General features: G+C 44.4%; 1 protein-coding gene and 1 pseudogene across 1 annotated transcript in view; one reads left to right on the top strand and one right to left on the bottom strand.

The window, feature by feature from the left end:
- Positions 1 to 22981, bottom strand: part of Hectd4 (HECT domain E3 ubiquitin protein ligase 4) — a 164259-nt gene extending 141278 nt beyond the window's left edge. Inside the window, exon 1 of the mRNA XM_059249761.1 lies at positions 22779 to 22981. Coding sequence (XP_059105744.1) covers positions 22779 to 22964 — 186 coding nt within the window. The 5' untranslated portion in view covers positions 22965 to 22981. The remainder of the gene's footprint in view (positions 1 to 22778) is intronic.
- Positions 9541 to 11111, top strand: LOC131898338 (nucleophosmin-like; annotated as a pseudogene).
- Positions 22982 to 24528: the final 1547 nt, after the last annotated feature.

Below are 24528 nucleotides of genomic sequence, written 5' to 3'. Positions count from 1 at the left end.
TTTTGGTTTTCTTTCTCAAAGATACATGCTAATGCTGCCCAGGAGCCCATGAAGTGAAACAGGACCACCTTAATCTATTATGTCCTTATAAGGATTACATGTTATCATTCTTAAATGAATCTTTTTTTTTTTTTTTTCCAGCTCTGGCTATCCTGGAACTCACTTTGTAGACCAGGCTGGCCTGGAACTCACAGAGATCTGCCTGCCTCTGCCTCCCTGAGGGCTGGAGATTAAAGGTGTGTACCACTGCCACCCTGCTCTAAGAATCCATTCTTTAAGACACACTCTCAACCCTCAATGTGCACACTCAGGCTGCTCTGTCCATGATGCTAACCTGTGGCCCTACAGTAGACTGTTCTTTGTCCCAGGTCTCTTAGTAAGATACTGGTTAGTTCTTCTGGTTAACTGAGTAACATGACTAGTTCGGCAAATTAAACCAAATGTAAGTAGGGGTCAGTAGGCATTTAGGGCCTAAGGAAGAATGCGTTCATGGTAGAAATCTGGGAGAATGGAAATGGCAAGGAAGTCACCTTCTCCATTCAAAATGTGCAGCCTCGTCACTGGATACCTTGTTTCCTAGTCTATAGGAAGAGTGATACATTTGGCTTGTTTTCTTTGATACTGATATGTAAACTATATTAACATAAGAATTTGCTTTTTATTTGACATGAGGTCTCATACAGGCTAGGCTAGAGTGCTTAGATTACAGTTATATGCCACCACCATGACTCACTTTAGAACAGGAGTTCTATAAAGGGACGGAGCCCCTATACCTCACTGGGGTAACACTAGCATCTTTTCATTTGTGTAAGCCACTCTCAAGGCAGAGTAAAAGAAAAAGTTAGTCTTTCGGGTAAGGGAATGAGTCTGATAGCAAACCTGACGCAGGCACCTGTGTGTCTGTGTAGGAGCATCAGATGGCCAGCCCTTGCTGCCCTTCCCAATCTGCCGTATCAGTTTCAGACAGAATTCAAATCTCCTGTTTCCAAAGTAATTGGAGCGTAAGCAAGAAGAAAGCTCCTGGGGCAGGAAGGGGAGAGGGTTCTAGGGCTAGTTATCCAGTCAGAAGTGTGGCTGGACACTATCAGGCTCTCCAAACATAGGGCTGAGTGAGGTTCTCGCCTGCTGCCTGCCAGGACACAGATAAGGAAAAGGGCACAGCCGGCTTCCTCCTGCTGTCTCCAAAACATGACTCACAACATGGAGAGCTTTCTAGCTAAGCAATTTAAATAATCTTTTAATAATGAAAACCCGAATGAGTGCTTTAGGAAAGAAGACTACTGAAGCAGATACGCCAAAAACCATTTTAGAAAACTCTAGATCTGTCTATATACCATTGCTAGTGGCTGGATAGATACAGAGGATTTCATAGTTCTGTTTACTTTAGTAAACAGAAAAGGGTGCCTTGAGGTGGTTCAGTTGGTAGAGTGCTTGCCTAGCATGCACAGAGCCCTGGGTTTGATCTCCAGCACCACACAAAATGGGGCAATTGTGGTGCGCACCTGTATTCCCAGTACATGGGAGGTAAAGGAAGATCACAAGTTCAAGGTTATCCTCAGCTAAATAGTGAACTTGAGGCCAGCCTGGACTACATAAGAGCCTGTCTCAATCAGTCAATTGGTAGAAAGGGCAAGAAGGTAAAAATGAAAGGTGTTAGTTAACTTGGTGTGTCTGTGAACAACTCATGACATAGCATAACATTCCTGGGAATACTATGCTGATGAACATAAGCTTACATTTGCTAAGGATGTCAGTACACCTACTTAGCAACGGCATGAGTAAACAGTGCTTATGTGCACTTAAGAGGCCAAATTCTACAAGTGCAGGGATTCACATACAGCCTTATACTCTCAGGAGCACCCAGAGGCAGGTGACTCTTTCTAGATAGGTACCTTTCTAAGCTGATGGACATTTCCACACATCTATACCCTTCCCTGAGTTGTACATTAGTAACCCACTTACTGATAGTTTTATTTTTACGATCTCTCTCATAGAGCATATGACACACTGAAGACTAGCATATGAGCACTGGCTGCTTTACCAGAGGACCCAGGTTTAATTCCCAACATCAAAGTATAGGCTCACAACCATCTGTAACTCCAATTCCAAGGGATCTGACACCTGATACACATACATACATGCAGGCAAAAACTCATACGCATAAAGAAAAATAAATAAATCCTTAAAAGAAAAAAGAAATAGTAGTTGTTAATCTGTCTTTCACATTTTTCCATGATGTGTTCCCTTCTTTGATTTCAATGACTGCAGAGCAGATACACACTGGATTGTTTTGTTTTGTTTTTTGTTTTTCGAGACAAGATTTCTCTGTGTAGCTTTGGAGCCTGTCCTGGAACTAGCTCTGTAGACCAGGCTGGCTTCGAACTTACAGAGATCCTCTTGCGTCTGCCTCCCAAGAGATGAGATTAAAGGCGTGCACTACCACTGCCCCACCAAATAAGTATTTTTGTTGTTTGTTTAATTTACCAAGATGAAACACAGCAAAAGGCATTGTACCCTTAACTGCTCCTCAAGAAGTTGGTTAGAAGGTCATCTGGCTTAGTCACTGACATCTCCTGTGTGACCCAGAGGAGAATGAAGTCTCTCCCTCCACTGGTCTGCACCAGTCTGTGGTCTGCACCAGTCTGTTAACAGCCACCCAGTCTGTTTTTATTGTCACAGATAAACTCAACTACAATTTGATTTGACTAAAATACAGGAAAGACAAGACCACTCCAATCCCAAAGACTATCAAAGAATTGCTAAAACTAAAAGGGGCATCTTGACTGGCAGGACACTGCGTCCGAAAAGAAACAAGTCTCAACTGTACTACAGCTAATATCGGACTGCAGCTATCAGCTTTCCAAAGCTGCTGACAAGCACCTGACAAAGGCCCCAGGGAACCTTGTTCCCTCTTCCTCAGAAGGTAACATCTAAGGCCTGCCATGATATACACAATAGTCATAAAGCTAGCTGCTGTGAATCTTGCTAAGAAGGGTACAATGGCATACTAAATGCTATGATTAACAGAAACCAAAACATAATATGTGTTTGTATTATATTTCCTTTTTTGTTATTGTTTTTTTGTTTTGCTTTGTTTTTTTCGAGAAAGGGTTTCTCTGTGTAGTTTTGGTGCCTGTCCTGGATCTCGCTCTGTAGACCAGATTCGAACTCAGATTCACCTCGCTCTGCCTTCCGAGTGCTGGGATTAAAGGTATGCACCACCACTGCCCGGCTCCTTTTTTTTTTTTAAAGAAGTACTATGACCCAGGTGGTGGTGGCACATGCCTTTAATCCCAGCACTCGGGAGACAGAGGCAGGTGGATCTTTGTAAGTTCAAGGCCAGTCTGGTCTACAGAGCGAGATCCAGGAAAGGCGCAAAGATATACAGAGAAGCCCTGTCTCGAAAAAACAAAAAAAAATAAAAATTAAAAAAAAAAAAAAGAAGAAGTACTATGCTGGGCATGGTAGTGCATGCCTTTGATCCCAGCACTTAGGAGGCAGAGGCAGGTGAATCTCTGTGAATTCAAGTTTATTGAATTCACAGTGAGTTATTGAATTATAGTGAGTTCCAGGCCAGCCAGGACTCCATAGGCTCTGTCTGAGAAAAAAAAGGGAGGGGGGGATGGTGGTGTGGAGAGATGGCTTAGAGATTAAGAGCACTAGTTGCTCTCCCAAAGGACCTAGCACACACATGGCAGCTCACAACCATCTGTAACTCCAGTTTCAGGGGATCTGACAACCTCTTCTGGCCTCCACAGTACCAAGGATGCATATGGTACACATATATTCACACAAAACACCAACACACATAAAACACTCAAAAAATATTTTAAAAAAAGATTTATGTCATCCAGCATTGGTGGCGCACACCTTTAATCCCAGCACTTGGGAGGCAGAAGCATGAGGATCCCTGTGAGTTCGAAGTCAGCCTGGTCTACAGGACAGCCAGAGCTACTCAAAGAAATCATCTGGAAAAAAACAAAAAAATAAAAAATAAAAACAGCCGGGCGGTGGTGGCACACGCCTTTAATTCCAGCACTCGGGAGGCAGAGGCATGCGGATCTCTGTGAGTTCGAGGCCAGCCTGGGCTACCAAGTGAGTCCCAGGAAAGGCAAAAAGCTACACAGAGAAACCCTGTCTCGAAAAACCAAAAAAATAAAAATATAAAAACAAAAAAGCAACTTGAGGAGGAGAGAATTTATTTAGCTTACAAGCCAAAGCAGGAACTCAAGCAGGGCAGGAACATGGTGGCAGGAATTAAAGCAGAAACAATGGAGGAATGCTGCTTACTGGCTCTTGCTCCTTGTGGCTTGCTCAGCTTAAGCTTGTGCTATCTTTCTCTCTCTCTCTCTCTCTCTCTCCCTCCCTCCCTCCCTCCCTCCCTCCCTCCTTTCTTGTTCATTTTTATGTATATGAATATTTTGCCTGTACATATGTCTGTGCACCATATGAATTCCTGGTGCTTGCGGAAGTCAGAAGGTGTTGAGTGCTCTTAGCACATGAGCTCTCTCTCCAGACACTCAGCTTGCTTCTTCCCTGCCCCCCACCCCAGTGTGTGTGTGTGTGTGTGTGTGTGTGTGTGTGTGTGTGTGTGTATTATTCAGGTGCACTTGTAGATGCATGTGTGTGGAGGCTAGAAGTCAGACACCATCCACCATTTTTTTCTTTAACACTGGGCTGTCTGGCCGTTGAGCCTAGACATCTACATCTGCCAATCCTCTCATCCCCTACACCACAATTCCACAAGCACAACATACCTGGCTTTTTATGTGGTACCCGGAACTGAACTCAGGTCCTCATGCTTGTGTGGCAAGCACTTTACCCACTGAGCCATCTCCCCAGCCCCATCTTGCTTCTTATACTACCCAGGGCCACCTGCCTAGACGTGGCATTTCCTGCAGTGAGCTGGGCCCTCCCACATCAATCATTAATAAAAAAAAATCTCTATAGACCTGCCTACAGGCAATCTGATGGAGGCATTTTCTTAATTGAAGTTCCTCTTCCCAGATAACTCTCATATCAAGCTGAAAAAAAAAAAAGAGCCAAACAAAACAGCCAGGATAATATGTTTATATGTGTGTTTGTGTATGGGTATGTACACATGAGTGTGGATGCACTTGGAAACCAGAGGAGAGACTAATCTCCTGGAGCTGGAATTACAGGCAATTGTTAGCCACTCCACATGGGAGATGATAACAGAATTGGAGTCCTCTTTGTCTCTCTAGTCCACTATGTATTATATTTCTGTGTGTATCTCTCTCTTCAACATAAGAGTAAATTCATATTTTGTTTATTATTGTTGCGTGTGATGTGTACATGTATATGTTTATGGGGGCATACATGTGCCACTGTACACTAGTGGCAGTCAACACATGTCTGTGAAGTCTACCTTTACATGGTTCCAGGGATCAACCTCATGTCACCAGACTTAGACAAGTACCTTTACCCCCTGAGCCCTCTAGATAACAAACATCTTTCCCACTGACATCACGGGGGGCGGGGGGGGGGGGGTGTCTTTTAGAAAAGTGATTTGTGTTTGAAAACAAGCAGAGTTGGGCTAAGAGATGTAGTTCAGTTGGTAGAGTGCTTAATTGTACATAGGAAGCCCAGGTTTTGATCCCCAGTACCACATAAACTAGTCATGGAGGCACATGCCTGTGATCCCAGTACTTGGGAGGGGGTCACAGGGGGATGAAGAATGCAAGGACAGCTTCTGTTACATAGCAAAGTTCTGAGCCGGCCTGGGTTACATAATGAGACCTTCTGCTTTAAATAACAATGGACATGACTAAGAGACCACACTGCATACCTGCTCTGCATCTGCAGATGGCCTAATGAATATATGAACACATGGAAGAATTTTTAACACTTAAAAACATTTTCTATCATCAAAGAATTTCTGTCACCAAAGAATCTGTGTTTGAAGCATCATCATCCCAGAATGGTGTTTCCCTGAGGGGCAATTCTAAATAATTAAATATCTTGAATGACCTGATATGTCAACACAGAAAAAAATAAAAAAGACAATGGAAAGGAAAATATTAGAATATATAAGAGATCCCTTTATAAAAATTCTTGAAGTTCAGCCTGCAGGAATAAATTACACTTTGTCTGATGTGTTTATACTAAAAATAACCAACAATATTATTCCTGTTGAAGATAAGACCAAGGCAGTACATACTTATTTAACTATCAATAAAAACAATAACCTAATTTTTCAAAGTTTTAAAGAAATTGAGGGATAGCTATTAATCCATGCTACTGCATGATTTTAGAATGTATCATGCCAATTGAAGAATCCAGTATTTGAATTATAATGAGTGTTTCAATATCAAAGCTTGCCACATATGGTGTTATTATTAAATGTCATGTGCTAGTTGCTATTCTGGGTAAGTTGCCTCATTTATTTCATTCATTTATAACTATCATTTATCCTCACAGGAGAATATTTCATAAACAAGAAGTAGAAAGATTTCAGTTGCTTTTGTTTTTGAGATAATGTCTCATGTAGCCCAGGCTGGCCTCAAACTTACTTTGTAGCCAACGATGATTTTTTTGTTGTTTTGTTTTGTTTTGAGACAGGGTTTCTCTGTGTAGCCCTGGCTGTCCTGGAACTCCCTCCGGGGATGAGGCTGGCCTCGAACTCAGAGATCCATCTGCCTCTGCCTCTTGAGTGCTGGGATTTAAGGGCGTGCGCCACCACCGCCAGGCACCAAGGATGATTTGTAATGTCTTATCCTCCTGCTTCCACTTCCTGAATGCTCAAATTACAGGTATAACATATTCAACATACCCAATTTTATGTGATGCGGGGATGGAACCCAGGACCTCAAACATGCTAGGCAAGCATCTTACCAAATGAGCTACAGGCCCAGCTCCAAGGAGTAGTTCTGGTAAGTGGCAGTGCTGGGCTAAAACTCATCTAGATATGTTGTTGATATTTATACCTAGCTCCTTCCATGTCCATACACAACCCCTGAAGATTCCTTCAGTCTAAAGTTCCAGGTTGTCACTAAGTACATCATCATCCTTTAAATCCCTAGGAATGACAGTCTGTGCCGTTCATAGTGTGCACTCCAAAAATGACAGGCAGGGCTGGGAGAACAGCTTAGTGGTACATCTACCTCGAATGAGCAAGGCCCTGGGAACTACCAAGGGGAGGAAAAAAACAAAACACCTAATCCAAATGGTGCTCAAAGCATACAACAGAACAATTGTATCAGGCAGTGGTGGCGAACACCTTTGATCCTAGCACTTAGGAGGCAGAGGCAGGAGGATCTCTGTAGCCTGGGCTACAAAGGGCGTTCCAAGACAGACAAGACTACACAAACTTTGTATTGGGGGTTGGGGGCAACGAGGACAAACCCAGAACATCTGCTGTACTGTGCATGAAGATGCCAGTACTACACAGATACATATTTATCACTTAGCTCCAGAAGCAGGAAGGGGGAGGTGTGGCACCAAATAGAAAGACTTAGAGAGGCTGGGCATAGTGTGCACACCTCTAATACCAGCACTAGTGACTCCAACTCAGAAGGATCACCACAAGTTTAAGGCTAGTCTGACCTACCTAGGGAATTTCAGGACAGCTAGGGCTACACAATGACATCTTGTATCAAACAAACTAAACCATACTGTACCCCTAGTAATTAAGGTGATAATCTGGTTGGACTTTGGTTGACAACAGAGAACATAGTTCTGGGGGGCGGGATAGAGCACTGACTAACCACATTTCAAGCGCTAACAGCTGCCTGTGGACAGCAGTGACAACAGGGCTGCAGAATTCTGGAAGGTGTCTGGGTAAAGAACCCTGACAACGCAAATATAAAGGCACGCTTTGAAGGATGAAGAAAGCACAGCTGCACGACTGAATTCTAGACAGGTGACAGTGGAGTGTCTCATCTTAAACCACTTCTCCCGGGTGGCAACCACAAGGACACTGTTGGAAAGGCTCTTCCTTAGAAGTCCAAGACTCCAACAAAGGGCTAGGCATTATGGCTCAGGGCTGTAACCTAAGCACTTGGGAAGTGGAGGCTAACAGTTCAGGAGCTCAAGATTAGCCTCTGCTACATACTAAGTTAGAGACCAGTCTGGGCTGAAAGAGACCCAGTCTCAGTAAACCAAAGGGGCAGGGGCAAGGGTGGGAGAGATATTATTATTATTATTATTATTATTATTATTATTATTATTATTAGCTGTTTTATATTCTTTAAAAAAAATGTGCTTCCTGGAGCTGGTCGGTAGTGGCGCACGCCTTTAATCCCAGCACTCGGGAGGCAGAGGCAGGTGGATCTCTGTGAGTTCATGGCCAGCCTGGGCTACAGAGGGAGTTCCAGGACAGCCAGGGCTACACAAAGAAACCCTGTCTTGAAAAAAAAAAAGGCTTCCTGGGCCAGACAGATGTGTCAGCAGTCAAGAGCACAGGCTACTTTATCAGAGGATCAGGATTAGACTCCCAGGACCCACATGGCTGCTCACAACCATCTCTCCAGCTCTAGAAGACCGAGAGCTCCTCTGGCCTCCAAGGACACCAGGCACGCAGGTGGTGCACAAACACACATGCAGGCAAAGCAACCTTAAACACAAAGGAACGCCGGGCGGTGGTGGAGCACACACCTTTAATGCCAGCACTCGGGAGATCACTACAGAGCAAAATCCAGGACAGCCAAAACTAAACAGAGAAACCCTGTCTCGAAAAAAAAAAAAAAAAAAAATAATAGCTTTGTTAGCAAGGGTTAGTGAGACATACCTGCAGCACCTGCAAGCTGAAACAGAGGAATGGCGAGTCCCAGATCAATCTGAGCCACATCTCATACCCTGACTTAAAGGGACAAAAGAAAGACAAAAACAGCTTCCTTGCTAATGTTACAATGTTTTGCAAATGGAAGGAAGTCAGACAGATCATCTAAGAAATCCAGCCCTGCTCAACATCAACAGGTCATAGAAAGTTTACAGAAAGGTAACATTTACTACCACAGAAACTATACAGAGGTTTCCAGATGTGTGGTCATTTGTACATCAAACAATTGCACATCACGTGTTCATCATAAACTTGGACTAAAATGAGAGAGACACAGGGAGAAAGAGTCTGTTTATTCATTTCCAGTTGAGATGCCTATGGGCCTTTCCCAGGTAACAATTTTGAATGAGTCAAAAATTAACTACAGGGACTAAGGACTAGGGTTACCTTTCAATTTAGAGAGCTTACCTGGCATGCACAAGGCTCTGGGTATAACCCTCAGCACTGGAAAGAAAAAAAAAAAAAAAAACGCAAAACAAAACACGGGAACCTTATCATAGTGAAATACAGTTACCAGAACTAGCCAAAGAAACAAGCTTTCCATGCTGGTGTTATCACATAGGCCCTGTACATATCAGCACAATGAACAAGCTCTAGGCAGGACCACAACCTTCTTAAGCAACAGCAAATATAAACAGCATTACAAGCCAGCTCATACACAGAAACCATGGGTGTGACAGTACCTATGATTTCTACTGGTTACAAAGTCACAGCTCCCATTTTGTCCGCTTCACTCATAACTGAAGAAAATGCTGAGTTTCAGCTCAGAGTCTGTGAAACTCTCACCCAAGTTCACAGAACCCTGAATTCTATTCAAATTAAAAATCCCTGAGGAGCCCTGGCGTGATTCTGTCCTGCGTGTCTGTTCTGAGGAACAGTAGGCAGTTTCCTCCATCTGACTTCTCTCACACCGAAGTGCGCGCCTCCACCTCATGGAAGACTTGATGGACATGGACATGAGCCCTCTCAGGCCTCAGAACTACCTTTTCGTTTGTGAACTAAAAGCTGACAAGGATTTTGACTTTAAGGTGGATAATGATGAGAATGAGCACCAGTTATCACTAAGAATGGTTAGTTTAGGGGCAGGGGCAAAAGACGAATTACACATCGTAGAGGCAGAAGCTTTGTAGCTTAGTTACCTAGTAGCTGTAGAGGAAGATGCAGTCAGAAGATGAAGATGAAGAGGATGTAAAACTTTTTTTTTTTTTTCCTAGAGCTGAGGACCCAACCCAGGGCCTTGTGCTTGCTAGGCAAGCCCTCTACCACTGAGCTAAATCCCTCACCCCGTAAAACTCAAGTATGCCTGGAAAACGATCTGCTCCTGGAGGTAGTAACAAGGTTCTGCAGAAAAAAGCAAAACTTGCCGGGCGGTCGTGGCGCACGCCTTTAGTCCCAGCACTCGGGAGGCAGAGCCAGGTGGATCTCTGTGAGTTTGAGGCCAGCCTGGTCTCCAAAGCGAGTTCCAGGAAAGGGGCAAAACTACACAGAGAAACCCTGTCTGGAAAAACCAAAAAAAAAAAAAAAAAAAGCAAAACTTGATGAAGATGATGAGGATGATGAAGATGATGATTTTGTTTGTTTGTTTGTTTTTCGAGACAGGGTTTCTTTGTAGCTTTGGAGCCTATCCTGGACTAGCTCTGTAGACCAGGCTGGCCTCGAACTCACAGAGATCCACCTGCCTCTGCCTCCTGAGTACTGGGATTACAGGCGTGCACCACCACCGCCCAGCAAAGATGATGATTTTTATGACGAGGAAGCTGAAGAAAAAGTTCCAGTGAAGAAATCTGTACAAGATACCCCAGCCAAAAGTGCACAAAAATCAAACCAAAATGGAAAAGACTTAAAACCATCAACACCAAGATCAAAGGGTCAAGAGTCCTTCAAAAGAACAGGAACAAACTCCTAAAACACCAAAAGGACCTAGTTCTGTAGAAGATATTATGGCAAAAATGCAAGCAAGTATAGAAAAAGTGCACTGAACAGTCCTGGGCACTACTGGTAAATTAAGCCCAAAGATGGGGAGAGAGGAAAAGGAGAAACAAATATGGTGCATACTGAGTACATCAACAATCCAGACTGAAGTCTCCTAGTCTCATCTCAATGCCCTTTCCTGATTGGCCTTCCATTCCCGCCTTGCACACTGGAAGAAATCTCTTGTTTTCCTAAAGCATTTTTCTTTCACTCTTGTGATGCAGAGAACTTTACTGCTTTCTACACCTGTGCATATGCCTCATCTTTGACCATGTTTGAGTAATACCTTTGTATCCTTAGCTGCTCAATAAATTTTTGAATGAACGGAAAAAAAAAAATCCCTGAGGAAAAAGAAACTTTTATTTATATAGGTCACCTGGGGAAAAGTTTCCTCTAAGGTTCCCAAAATACATTTTTACCTTTCCGCCCTGCAATGCCTCTGTAACTTGCAGAGAAGTGAGGTGGGGATAATAAATCTTCCTATTTAATGTGCCCATGTTTGAATGCAAACCCTGATGCTGTCTTCTTTAACTTCGGTAACTAGTTCAACTCAATGTTAAGAAAAGCACACACAAACCGGGCAGTGGTGGTGCACACCTTTAATCCCAGCACTTGGGGGGGGGGGGGGAGGCAGGCGAATCTCTGTGAGTTCAAGGCCAGCCTGGGCTACAGAGTGAGTTCCAGGAAAGGCTCCAAAGCTACACAGAGAAACCTTGTCTCAAAACAAAAAACAAAACAACAAAAAAAAAAACCTTAAAAAACAAACAAACAACAAAACTAACAAACAAACAAAAGCACACAATGCAGGGTCTGGTGACACACACTCATAAAATCAGGAGGCTAAAGGAAGAGGATCATGAGTTGAAGGTTGGCCTGGTCTATATAAGCGAGGCCTTGTCTCAGAAAAAAAAGAGACAAATAGGAATGAAGGAAGGGAGAGAGAGAGGGGAGAAAGGGGGGGAGCAAAACAAAGCAAATATATCAATAGCCACAGGACACAAGAGGTCCTGGTTTTTCTATGCCATCCAGTAAATAACTACATGTATTGCATTAGACTTTGTGCATCTGTAATCAGTAATGCAAACCACAAATACACACAAAGCACATACGGAACACAAGACACCGTTATAAATATAAACCAAATGTCAACATTTTGTTAGCATAAAACCACTACTTGAATGAAGCATCTGCAGTTGTTAGAGCTCCTAAACCTACAATTTGCATGAAATAGTTTGCAAATTATGCAATTCCTTACTACTAACCTAAAATTGCCACACACAATGCTTTGACCTAGTAGTGCAAATGTTGGAGTGAAACACTGGAGATTCAGATGCATGCACTGCAAAGTATCCCATCATGGAACATGAACTTCAAAGTTCCACACAAATAGTCAATACCACTGGGAGAGAAATCATATGGCATTATAAATATGCCTTTATATTATAACCTGTCTTAATGAGAAAAAGAAATAAAAAAGGAAGGACATGACTGGTCCTGGGTTTCAGTACCAGATAAATGAAAAATAATAATAGGGCTGGAGAGATGGCTCAGAGGTTAAGAGCCCTGGCTGTTCTTCCAGAGGTCCTGAGTTCAATTCCCAGCAACCACATGGTGGCTCACAACCATCTGTAATGAGATCTGGTGCCCTCTTCTGGCCTGCAGGGATATGTGCAGACAGAACACTGTATACATAATAAATAAATAAATTTAAAAAAAAAAAAAGAAAAAGAAAAATAATAATAAAGGAAAGGATATGGCTGCTCCTAGGTATGGTGGAGGAGAAAGTTTATTGTAGATAAAAGGGAGAACACAGTCAGAGGCAGACACCTTGGAGAGTCCAAAGGTAACATGGCCAGACTGAGCCAGGCCATGTGAGGAGAGGGGGCAGGAAGAGAGAGGAGGAGGAGACCAAGAGACCAGGAAGGTAAAGGTAGACCAAAAGAGAGCAGGTAACCAAAATGGCTGGATTATATAGGAAAGGGCAGCTAGGGGAAGAGCAGCCCAGTCCCTGGGCTGGAGAAGTTTAGGGTGGGGGTGGGGTGTGCCAGCCTGGAGGGCTCTGTAACAGGTAGGGACTAAGGGATGGCTCAATGGTTAAGAGCACTCACTGGCTGCTCTTCTAGAGGACCTGGGTTCAATTCCTGGTTCCCATATGGCAGTTCACACCTGTCTATGACTCCAGTTCCAGGGCTTCTAACACTCTCACACAGACATGCATGCAGGCAAAACATCAATGATCATAAAATTTAAAAAAAAAAATCATTTTTTCAATCAACAATTGACAGGTAGAGTTAGACAGACCTTTGTGAGTTCCAGGGCAGCCAGGGCTACAATAGAGAAACCCACCCTGTCTCCAAAATAAAAAAGGCGGGGTAGGGGGCAATTAAGAGCCAACAGTGGGTGGGTAAAAGCACTTGCCACGAAAGCCTGACAACCTGAGTTTTATCCCTGGAACACAACAAAGGAGGAAAAAAATAAACTCCTCTGACCTCCACAAATGTACTATGATATGCCTGAATCTGCTCATATATACCCCATATAACACACATAGTAACAATGAATATTTATTTATTTATTTATTTATTTATTTATTTATTTATTTATCTTCTTTATTTTGGAATTTTAAGACACAGTTTCCCTGGGTAGCCCTGGTAGTTTTCCTGGAATTCACTCTGTAGACCAGGCTGATCTCAAGCTCACAGAGATCCATCCACCTGTCATGTGGAATGTCTTTCTGTATGCTGTGAATATGTGTTGCTCCCATTGGCTAGTAAATAAAGTCCCTTTGGCCTATGGCAAGGCAGCTTAGAGGCAGATGGGAAATGCAAGCAGAGAGACAGGAAAAAGGTGGGGAGAGACACCAGCCTGCCACCCAAGGAACAACATGCCAGCAGACTGGTAAAGCCACGAAATACGTGGCAAAACATAGATTAATAGAAATGGGTTAATTTAAGATATAAGAGCTAGCTAGTAAGAAGCTAGAGCCATAGGCCATCCAGTTCATAATTAATATAAGCCTCTGTGTGTTTACTTGGGTCTGAGCAGCTGTGAGAATGGACGGGACACAGGAAAACTTCTGACTACAGGTACAGCCACTTGGGAAATTGATTTGGCAATATCCATTAAAATTTACAATGGCCACCTTAATGTCTCAAATCTACCCTAGAGAAACATTTCTTCATGCAATTCAGACATACAGAAAGAGGCCCCAAAGGACTGGTTTTGATAGTAAGAAACAACCAAAATACCCACTGTGCTGAGATCGAAAATGGCACCTTCTGAAATGTCCCCGCCCCAATACTAGAAGGTATAGATATGGCAAAGGAGACTTTGCACATGAAGTTATGCTAAGAATGTGGGATGAAGAGAATTTGATCATCTAGGCATAAATGTCAGTTATGTGCCAGTATGTGCCAGGTATGGTGGCACATTCCCTTAATCCCAGTACTGGAGAGGCAGGAGGATCTCTGTGAGTTCCAGACCAACCTGATCTACATAGTAAGACCCTGTCTCAAAAAAAAAAAAAAAAAAAAAAAAAAAAAGTAGCAATTATGTAATTCCTGCACCCTCCTCCTCTCCTTTTGAAATAACCATAGTTAGCCGGGCGGTGGTGGCGCATGCCTTTAATCCCAGCACTCGGGAGGCAGAGCCAGGCGGATCTCTGTGAGTTCGAGGCCAGCCTGGGCTACCAAGTGAGTTCCAGGAAAGGCGCAAAGCTACACAGAGAAACCCTGTCTCGAAAAACCAAAAAAAAAAAAAAAAAAAAAAGAAAGAAATAACCATAGTTGGTCACATGCTGTTATTTACGTTCCTTAGGAACTACTGACTAAACATCTTGTGAAGCAGGCTACACTCCTTGTGTTCACCAAACAACCACGGCTATAAAGGAGGATGGGAGCAGGGGAGGAAAGAGAAAAGATGCTTTGGGAAACTGATAGTCCTTGCACATAACTGACACACAGGCACCTATAGCCTAGGAAAGAACAGGTACAGGACATCCACCCAGGAGCCATACCCAACAGTCAATATGGAAGCCAAGAACACAGACAATCAGAGCTGATTTATTTAGAAAGCGTTTGAACATACAATAGGAGAAAGACTGAAGTGAAGACCAGTTATTACCTCATGCACCTCCCCACACTGTAAATAAGTTGTGAGGCAAGAAAATTGCAGGGGGATTACTAAAAAAAAAAAAAAAAAAAAAAAAAAAACCTATCTCTGCTGCTAAAAAACTAAAAACACCTATCTCCGCTGCTAGAAAAAGAAATATGTAGGTAAGATGGTTTGACTTTCAGTGACCAGCTGACAGATATGCATAAAAGAACTTTCCAGAAACAGCAACATAGCATCTTACCAAAAAATAATAATAAGATACACTTTTGTTGTGGTGGGGCAGGGAGCACTGAGACACGGTCTAGGCTCTATAGTCCAGGCTAACTAGAACTCATGGCAATCCTGCCTCAGCTTCCCAAGTGCAGGGATTATAAGTATGCATTGCCATGCCCAGCCTGTCTCACTATGTGGCCCAGGCAGGCCTCTGACTTAGAGCAATTCTCTTGCCTCAGTCTCCTGAGTGCAGGGGTTGTGGTCATGTACCACCACACCTGAGCAATAGATTTTTTTAATTTGTTTATTTTTGGAGATAGTCTCATGTAGCCCAGGCTAGCTTTAAGCTTGATGTACAGCCAAGAATGACCTTTAATTTCTGATCCTCCTGTCCCTACTTCCTGAAAGCTAGGATTAAAGAAGAGTGCCACCATGCTGGTTTATGCAGCACTAGGAATAAAACCCAGGGTTTTGTGTGCGTGAGGCAAGCCCTCTCCCAGTGGAGTACATCCCCAGACCCGACATTTCTAAAACAAGGGCTGTTACTATGTTAAGAACATGAACCCCAGGCTGGAACCAAACAGACTCCAGCCTCTGCTTTGCCCCTATGATCTCTGATCTCTGTCAGGTTACTTAATTTTATTTACACCGCAGTTTCTGCACTGGGTATGGGGCATATAACAATAACCAACCTCAGATGGCTTTTGTGGAGATTAAATTCGACAATAGCCATGAAGAATTTCACAAAAGCCTGGCATGAAGTACAATGTGCTATTGCCATAGTGGTGGCAGAAGTGTTGAGAGTGCTGACAAAGATGTTATACCAAGCCGACTGTGGTGGAGCACACCTGTAACCCCACTGCCAGAACTCTGGAGAGGCAGGAAGACCAAGGTCATCCTCAGCTAAGTTCAAGGCCAGCTGGGGTTATCTATATAAGACCCCATCTCAAAACAACAAGACGTGACTTTCAACCCTTGGCCATACTGCCCCTGACAATCCTCACATCTTCATCCTTACTTCATGCTCTGGCTTGCTGAGCCTTTCACCCAAGTTCACAGAACACGAGTGACATGCATCAGTGCTTGATGGCAGCGTGCCAAGAAGAAACTACTGGTGAACGAGGACAGTTTATGCATTATCTCCCCGTGCTAAAATCTGGAATTCTAGAAGCTCAGCTCTGAACTCTTCCACAGGGCTAATAGCATCCCAGAACAGAATAAATAAAGCCTGAACCTTGTCCGGAAGGTTCCATGTGCATGTCACAGCACACAAAGCCTTGGCTGCTTCAGCTGAGCAGCTCCAAACCCAAATGTTCTTCTCTTAAATGGCAAAACAAACAACACACAAAACTCTGCTGCCTTTCACTTCCCAAACAGTACCCAGAACACACTCTGGGCATGTGGAGATTGTGTTTGCTTACTGAAGTATAATTGGCATACAATAAACTGCACATATTTAAACTGTAGGATCTGAGTTGTTTTGACACATATACATATGAACATGAAATGATACCACAACCAAAACACCCAACACCTCAGAAGTCTCCTCATGCTCCTCTATCATCCCTCCCCCCCCCAATTCTCCCCGGCCCTCCTCTTTCTCTCCAGGCAGTCATCACAGACTAGTTTGTATTTTCTAGAATCTCATACAAATGAAATCTTACAGTGTACACTGTGTCTGGTTTCTAGCACCCAGCATAAACCCATGCTCTAGCAACAGAACATGACTTTATACTGCTTTGATTCCACTGTATGGATATTCCATACTTGTTTATCTATTCACCTGTTGGACATTTGGAATGTTTCCAACTTGAGGCAGTTACAAAATTTACATAAACTTTCATGCTTAAATCTTTGTATGGGGGCTGGAGAGATGTCTCAGTGGTTAAGGGTTCTTGTTCTTTCAGAGGGCCTGGGTTCAGTTCCCAGCACCCACGTGATGACTTGCAATCATCTGCAACTCCAAGTTCTAGGAAATGTGATGCCCTCTTCAGAGTTCCCTAGGCACTGCACACACAGGCAAACCTCAGACACATAAAGAAAGAAATCTTTAAAATATTTTTAATTAAATAAAGTCTTTTTTTTTTTTTCAATCAGTCTTGGTGAGGAGAGTGTGTTACCGGCTGAGGGAGGAGAGGAAGTCCTCACAACCATCAACCATGAGAAGCAGGACTCAAGATGGAGTTTAGGAACACAGTGCTTGCATTTCATGAGCAGTTACAGAAAATGGATTTGATCCCCAGTGACACACAAAAATAAAGAAAAATGAGAACCACTCATTTTGAAAATGTTTGAATTTAAAAGAAGTCTCTACCTAGACCAGTGAAATAGCCCTATGGATCAGAGTGTTTGCTGCCAAGCCTGACAACTTTAGTTCAATCCCTATAACCAACCAGTCAGAAGGCAGCTGATTCCCACAAGCTGTCCTCTGACCTCCATACAAACACCCTAGCATTCAAGTCCACATAAACATAATAGATAGACCTGGGCGGCGATGGCACACGCCTTTAATCCCAGCACTCAGGAGGCAGAGCCAGGCAGATTCTGTGAGTTTGAGACCAGTCTGGTCTACAGAGCGAGATCCAGGACAGGCACCCAAACCACACAGAGAAACCCTGTCTCAAAAACACTAAAAACAAACAAACAAACAAAACCATAATAGATAGATAGATCATACATACATAGAAATACATAGATAAATAAATGCAGAAAATTTAACAAATAAACTATAGGGTAAGAAATATTTTGGACACATTGAGAAAATAGCTTCTCTATCAGTGTGTGTGTGTGTGTGTGTGTGTGTGTGTGTGTGTGTGTGTGTCAGAGAGACAGAGATAGAGAGAGAGAGAGACTTGTCCCCAGGTGGAGTTTATAAAATAAATATGAAACAGTAAATAGCAAACTTGGAACTTCATCCAATAAACTATTGATTACCTTCATTTAAAACACTAATGTTCTATGAAATGAAATTTAAGTTTCAGTGTACTTATTTGAGTTGTGTATATGTGTATGGTGGGGGCACTGAATGTGGAGCTTTGTGCTTGCCACGGAAATGCTCTCCCACTGAGCCCCACGAGCTATCACTTCTGAGCTGCAGACTTTTGTCTTTACGTTTATATTTATTTCAATATTTAAATAACAATTTTCTATCAGGGAAAGGGAAGGGAGGAAGGGGAGGGTACGAGAGGAGTGAATATGGTCAAAGAGCATTGAATACTTGAAAGTGATCTTTGCAAAGCTCATCGCTATAACAATATACACGCACACTCATCCCCTGTATAACAAAGGCTGGCCTCAATTTCTCTATCCTCTTGCTTCAGCTTACCATGTGTATCACAAAGATAGAAGACAGCTATTTTCAAAGGACAAGAAAAAGGGAGGGGAGAGATAAGCAAAATACATATGTATGAAATGTCACAATGACATTAATTATCTTGCTTACTAATTTAAAAATAATATAAAAAGAATAAGCCCCACTCTGCATTCTTAATTCACTGTGAGACTCAAAGCCCTCACTGCCAAGGCCCCACTTCATCAGCATTCCTGACTCCCATCACTCTTCTCTCCCCTCTGCTTTCTGAATAAGGGCTCAGAGCTCCCAACAAGCTAAGGATAGTTTCCTCTGAGACGCTTGGCTCCCGATGTCCCCTCTGGATAGGATGCTCTTTGCTCAACAGTCATATGTCACACTCTCGCTTCCTCAGACTCTGCTCAAGAGCCTGCTTGCACTTTCATCTGCCTGCACTTTCCTCTCCAGCCCACTGGATATGACATGAAGTCCCATCTCTTTACCTAGCTTATCTTCTCCACAGCACTTTCACTTGTCATCACATACATGTGCACTAGCACACACAGAGGCACATACATGCACACAAGTTGTCCTCCACACCAGTGGGCTCCACATCTTCACATTCAACAAACTGTGGATTGAAAATAGTCAGGAAAATGCTGGGCTGGTGACGCACACCTTTAAAACCTGCACTAGACTAGGGCCAGGCGGCGGTGGCGTATGCCTTTAATCTCAGCACTTGGGATGCAGAGTTCAAGGCCAGCCTGGTCTACAGAGTGAGATCTAGGACAGGCACCAAAACTACACAGAAAAACCTTGTCTCGAAAAACAAAACAAACAAACAAAAAGCAAAACAACAACAACAAAAAAAAAAAAAACCCTACACTGGGCAGGCAGAGGCAGAAGGATCTCTGTGAGTTCAAGGCCAGCCTGGTCTATATACTGATACCCCGTCTTAAAAGAAAAGGAGGAGGAGAAATTTCCAAAAAGCAAAACTCAGATTTGCTTTGTAGCCAGTGCCACAGAGAATCCACACAATCACATGGAGTGATTGCACATGGAGTGATGTGTAAGCATCCCCTTTGTAACCTCCCATCACTTCAAAGCTCCTCTCCACAGTGTTCACTGTTAGAACATGTCATCCCCGCCCTGTTTGTGTGCAATTGGACCAGGCACAGAACATATACACAAAAGTATTTCTAATCATTATCTCCTAAGCAATCTCCTAAGATTGCCTTCCTTGTACTACATAAAGCAATGACTTATATGTAACTGTACAAAGTCTATGTGCTAAGCTATATCATTTATACGAGAGCTTCAGCATTGGTGGGTTTGGGTATCCAACAGTTCCTGGGTCCAGTCCAAGGACACTGTGGGGCTGTGATGCAGGATACTTATTATTGCTGTAGTCTACATCTTCATGCTGGAATATAAGCTTTTTAGAGAAGGAAGCTTTCATTTCATCCACTGCCATGCCCTCGACACCCAAAACAGTAGACCCCACTTACTGCTAAATCCACAAGATACTACTTGCATTATGAAAATACTATTATTGGGTGGGCTTGTTTTTTTTTTTCCTTCAAAAATGTATTTATAATATACAAGGAAGAAAATTTACTCCAGATGCTCTGCTCAGGTCCATTTTATCTCCTGAGATTCTTTTTTTTTTTTTTTTTTTTTTTAACCTGACATGTAACCTCGCAAAGCACTGAGAGTAAAAAGAACACTGGAACCCAGAGGCAGAAGGCCCAGGTCATCTTACTGCCCTAGCTAGACATGTTACACCCACTACAGCAGAATCCTTCCTGATCAATTTCTAAAATGAGGGAAACATCATCTCCAAGGTCCCTTCTGCACTCTAAAATTCTGTGACTCTATAGTCTTATATATTACAGTTGTCCCTCATAAATTATTCAACTGAGTTCCAGTCTTATTCATAATTCAAAATCATTAGTGGAAGAATTCTATAATTATAAAACCCTATGAATAATCCCAGCACTAGGGAGGCAGAGGCAAGCAGATCTATGTGAGTTTGAGGCCAGCCTGGTCTACAGAGGGAGTTCCAGGACAGCCAGGGCTGTTACACTGTCTAGAAAAACAAAAAAACAAAACCCTATGAAGAACACTGCTATTCCTTCAGAATCTACTGGAGAGATCTGGGAGATACTACTTCACAGGCTTGATAGCACCCCAAAAGATACCTTTTAAAACACTGATAAACTCTAACCTTCCTGAAACATGAAAAGAAACAGTTGCTGGACAGGAAACAAAGTGGAGTTAGGAAGGCAGCTCTGTGGATGGAGCACTCACTCTGCAGCATGAAAATCTGAGTTTAGGGCTGGAGTGACTGCTCCATGGCTAATGGATCGGAGTTTAGATCCCCAGCATCCCTGTAAATTAATTCTAAGTATTAAAAAAAATTTAAGGTTGAGTGTGGTGTGCACACCTTTAATCTCAGCACTTGGGAGGCAGAGACAAGCAGATCTCTGTGAGTTCCAGGACAACCTAGTCTATATAGAGTTCCAGGACAGCCAGGATTACAGAGTGACACCCTGTCTCAAAAAAATAAATAAGTAAAAATAAAGATCTTGAGCAAACTGCACACTTGCTCTGCTCTTTGCTTGCTACAACCACACAATAGATACAACGTAACTGTTGCAAATGAGTAACAAGACTTAGCTCCTAGAGTCCTTTTAGAATCTAACAGGACAGTACCCGACACACGGATACAGTTAAGGAGTATTACTAAATAGGTGTGTGGATAGCAGACTACCTGCTTCTCCAGATACTGTAGTCTGGAAAGGAATGAAAACAAAACAGTTCCCCATTACTGCCAATCCCAATGAATAAAAACAAAAAAGTTCCCCATTACTGCCAATCCCAATGTGCATCACTCATTCACATACTCCTTTTGGAGAGGAATTAATCTAGTAGTAGGTCATAGCCTTTCCTTTAAAATGAATCTGCTGGAAATAGCTGACAAATCCACTCAGGATATATACAGTAAACATTTTGAGAACACTAACTGAATAACTCAGTTGTTAAAATAATTCTGCTCCTTCTAATCCGAAAATTCATATACATCAAACAGTCTGGGCTCTGGGGAATTTAGGTTAGTCTCCAAGGAACAAAGAGCATCATCCATCCACTTTCCACCTTTACACAGCAGCACCCATTAAATAAAGAGTCCACCATCATACCATCAGAGCCCTGGAGTTTTCAGGCGGTTAACTCAGACACACCTTGCTTTTTATAGAACAGGCCCAAATAAAACATAATTGTATTATGATTCCACGCTAGGAATTCTCTGTCAACTTATATATCTTCCATGTTATCGTGGCTAGACTGTAAAATATGTCAATTAAGAGTCACAAACGGAAATTCTGAAGCAACCTCAAAGCCAGACGCACAAACACAGCGGACTACATTCGCATCTCAAGCACGTCCCAGAGTCTCGCTGAACGGGATCGGATCTCTGCCGTTTCCAAAAACACACAGTAATGGGATTTTAATCCATTTCTATAAATGTCGATGGTACTGAATGCCAAAGCGCACGAAAAACCGCAAAACACAAAAGATTTCCCGCACACAGGTCCTCCCGTCTGCGGCGTACCCCAGGGAACCCTCCATGCGACAATACGAATTTCACGACACTCTATGCATCCTACACACCAAAAATGTCACCCTACAAAGTGGAGGGGAAGCAGGGTCAACATCCACCTAGCCTGGATGAAAACACGACAGCCAATACCTCCAGGCAAAACACAAAACTGAGCGTAGTCGGTGGAAAGTTCCCATCCACCATATGCACATTTGATTTCCTTGGGGTGGATGGGGGTGGGGGGAACACCACCACTGTTGAGCCTAGCTGATGCACCTGCCACCGCACCTGAGACTGGACCCCGAAACTCACGCGCGCGCGTACACACACACACACACACACACACACACACACACACGCTCACACCCGCCCTTGACCCTTCCCAGGCCTCGGCTGTAGCATCCCTGTCTCTCTGTCCACACCGCGCGGGCTTCCCTGACAAAAGCCCCGGGTGTCAATCGGAGGCACCGCACAGACAGGTTGCAGAATTGCTTAGGGTGGAGGACGCCTGGCAGCTGTCACTCGGTCTCCCCAACGCACACGCGTGCCCTCACGCGCCCACAAAAACCAGCACCGGGGCGGGGGCTGAAAAAGAAGCCGAGCGTGTGCAACCGTTCAAAAATACAAAAGGTCTCCGGAGCGCAGCCACCTGGGCGCGCCCGCCAAGGGACTCCCGGCGCGTGGGGGAGGGGAGCGGCGGGGCGGCGGCTGCCGGGGCTCCAGGCCGCGGCCCGAAGATGCTCCCGAGAGCCGCACACACCTGCCGCGGCCTGAGGGGGCCCCTCGCTCACCTCCAGGTCGGTGTCGGCTGCCTCCGGGGCGCCGAGGATCTCGCTGGGCAGCTCGGCCAGGTCGGTGACCCGGATAAGCCCGTCGTGCAGAAAGATGGTCTCCTCCTTCACCGAGAGCCACTGCGCCGAGTCCGCCGCCGCCGCCGCCGCCGCCGCCGCCGCCGCCGCGGCAGCCGACGAACCCATGGCTAAGGGAAGGCGCTGCGGGGACGCCGCCGCCTCAGCAGCCCATGGCCGCCCGCCGCGCCCGCCTCGCCCGCGCGGCACCGCCCTAGGCGTTCCGCGCCGCCATCCCTTCCACACGCCAAACCCGGCCCGGGAGACCCCGGCCCCGCCGCCGCCGCCCTGACGAGCAGGATCCGCCTCTGCCGCTCCGCAGCCAACTGTCAGTGAGACGCCATCTTGGGGGCGGGGTTCCCGGCATGCCCCGCGGGGCGGACAATACAGGCCCCGCCCTCCCGCCCGTCTGGCCCCGCCCACCTCCCGGCCGAGCTCTAAACCCACCTGCAGAGGCTCAGAGGCAGGCATGACCTCTTGGGCGCCCCTTCCACCCATGCCATCTGCGGCGGTCTGCGGACCCGAGAGAAGACGACCCGGGTCCCCTTCCCTCCTCCTTGCTCAGGTGTGCACCCGTTGCTCAGGCTAGAGTCTCATTCTGGGAGGATCGCGGAGGGTCAACACGTTTATCGTTTAAATGAGATACGTTCAGTCTCTCATGAAACATTGGGTGTAGTTCAGTCTTAGAGGACTAGCCTAGCATGGCTGAGGTCCTAGGTTCCATCAACAGCACAGTAAGTAAACAATCAGGCCTGGTGGTGCACACCAGTTCTCCCAGTGCTTGGGAGACAGAAGCATGAGGACCACTGCAAGTTGCAGGCTAGCCTGGTCTACATAGCATGTTTCAGGTCAGCCTGGGCTATGTAGGCCTTGTATCGAAAAAAAATACATAAATAGGTATTTAAATAATAATAATACTAAAGGCTGGTATATGATAGGCATTACACACTTAGTCGTGAGAACTTGGTAAAATTCACAGTAAGTGGTTAGTATTTACTGAAAAGGAGAATTCAAAGAAGCAATTGACATCTGATGAAAATAAAGCACCGATCAACGATGACTGCCTTCAGACAAGATGACTGCCTTCAGACTGGTTTAAGAACACTGACTGGCCAGGCGGTGGTAGCGCACGCCTTTAATCCCAGCACTCGGGAGGCAGAGGCAGGCGGATCTCTGAGTTCCAGGCCAGCCTGGACTACAGAGCGAGATCCAGGAAAGGCGCAAAGCTACACAGAGAAACCCTGTCTCGAAAAACCAAAAAAAAAAAAAAAAAACCACTGACTGCTCTTCCAGAGGATGGGGGTTCAATTCCCAGCACTTAGAGGGCAACTCATAACCACTGGTAACTTCAGTCCCAAGGGACCTGAGCTTGAGTCCCAAGGAATCCGACACCCTCTTCTGGCCTCTAAGATCACTGCACATATGTGGTACAGAGACGTTCATGCAGGCAAGCATTCACACACAAAAAATTTTTTTAAAATGTAAACGAAAGCAATGCTTTCCTTCTAATGCTTGGTCTTTAAATAGTGCTCCCTTAGTCAAAATTACAACTTTCGTTATCAACAACACTGGCATGCACCTTTTAAAACGTGTGCTTGCTAGGCTTGGTGGCTCATGCCTTTCATCCCAGTCCTCAGGAGGCAGAAGCAAGAGGATCTCTGTGAGTTCAAGGCCTGCTAAAGCTACATGGTTG

This window comes from Peromyscus eremicus, chromosome 23 (assembly GCF_949786415.1).
Source record: "Peromyscus eremicus chromosome 23, PerEre_H2_v1, whole genome shotgun sequence".
NCBI lineage: Eukaryota > Metazoa > Chordata > Mammalia > Rodentia > Cricetidae > Peromyscus > Peromyscus eremicus.
This window is presented reverse-complemented; position numbering and strand designations above follow the sequence as displayed.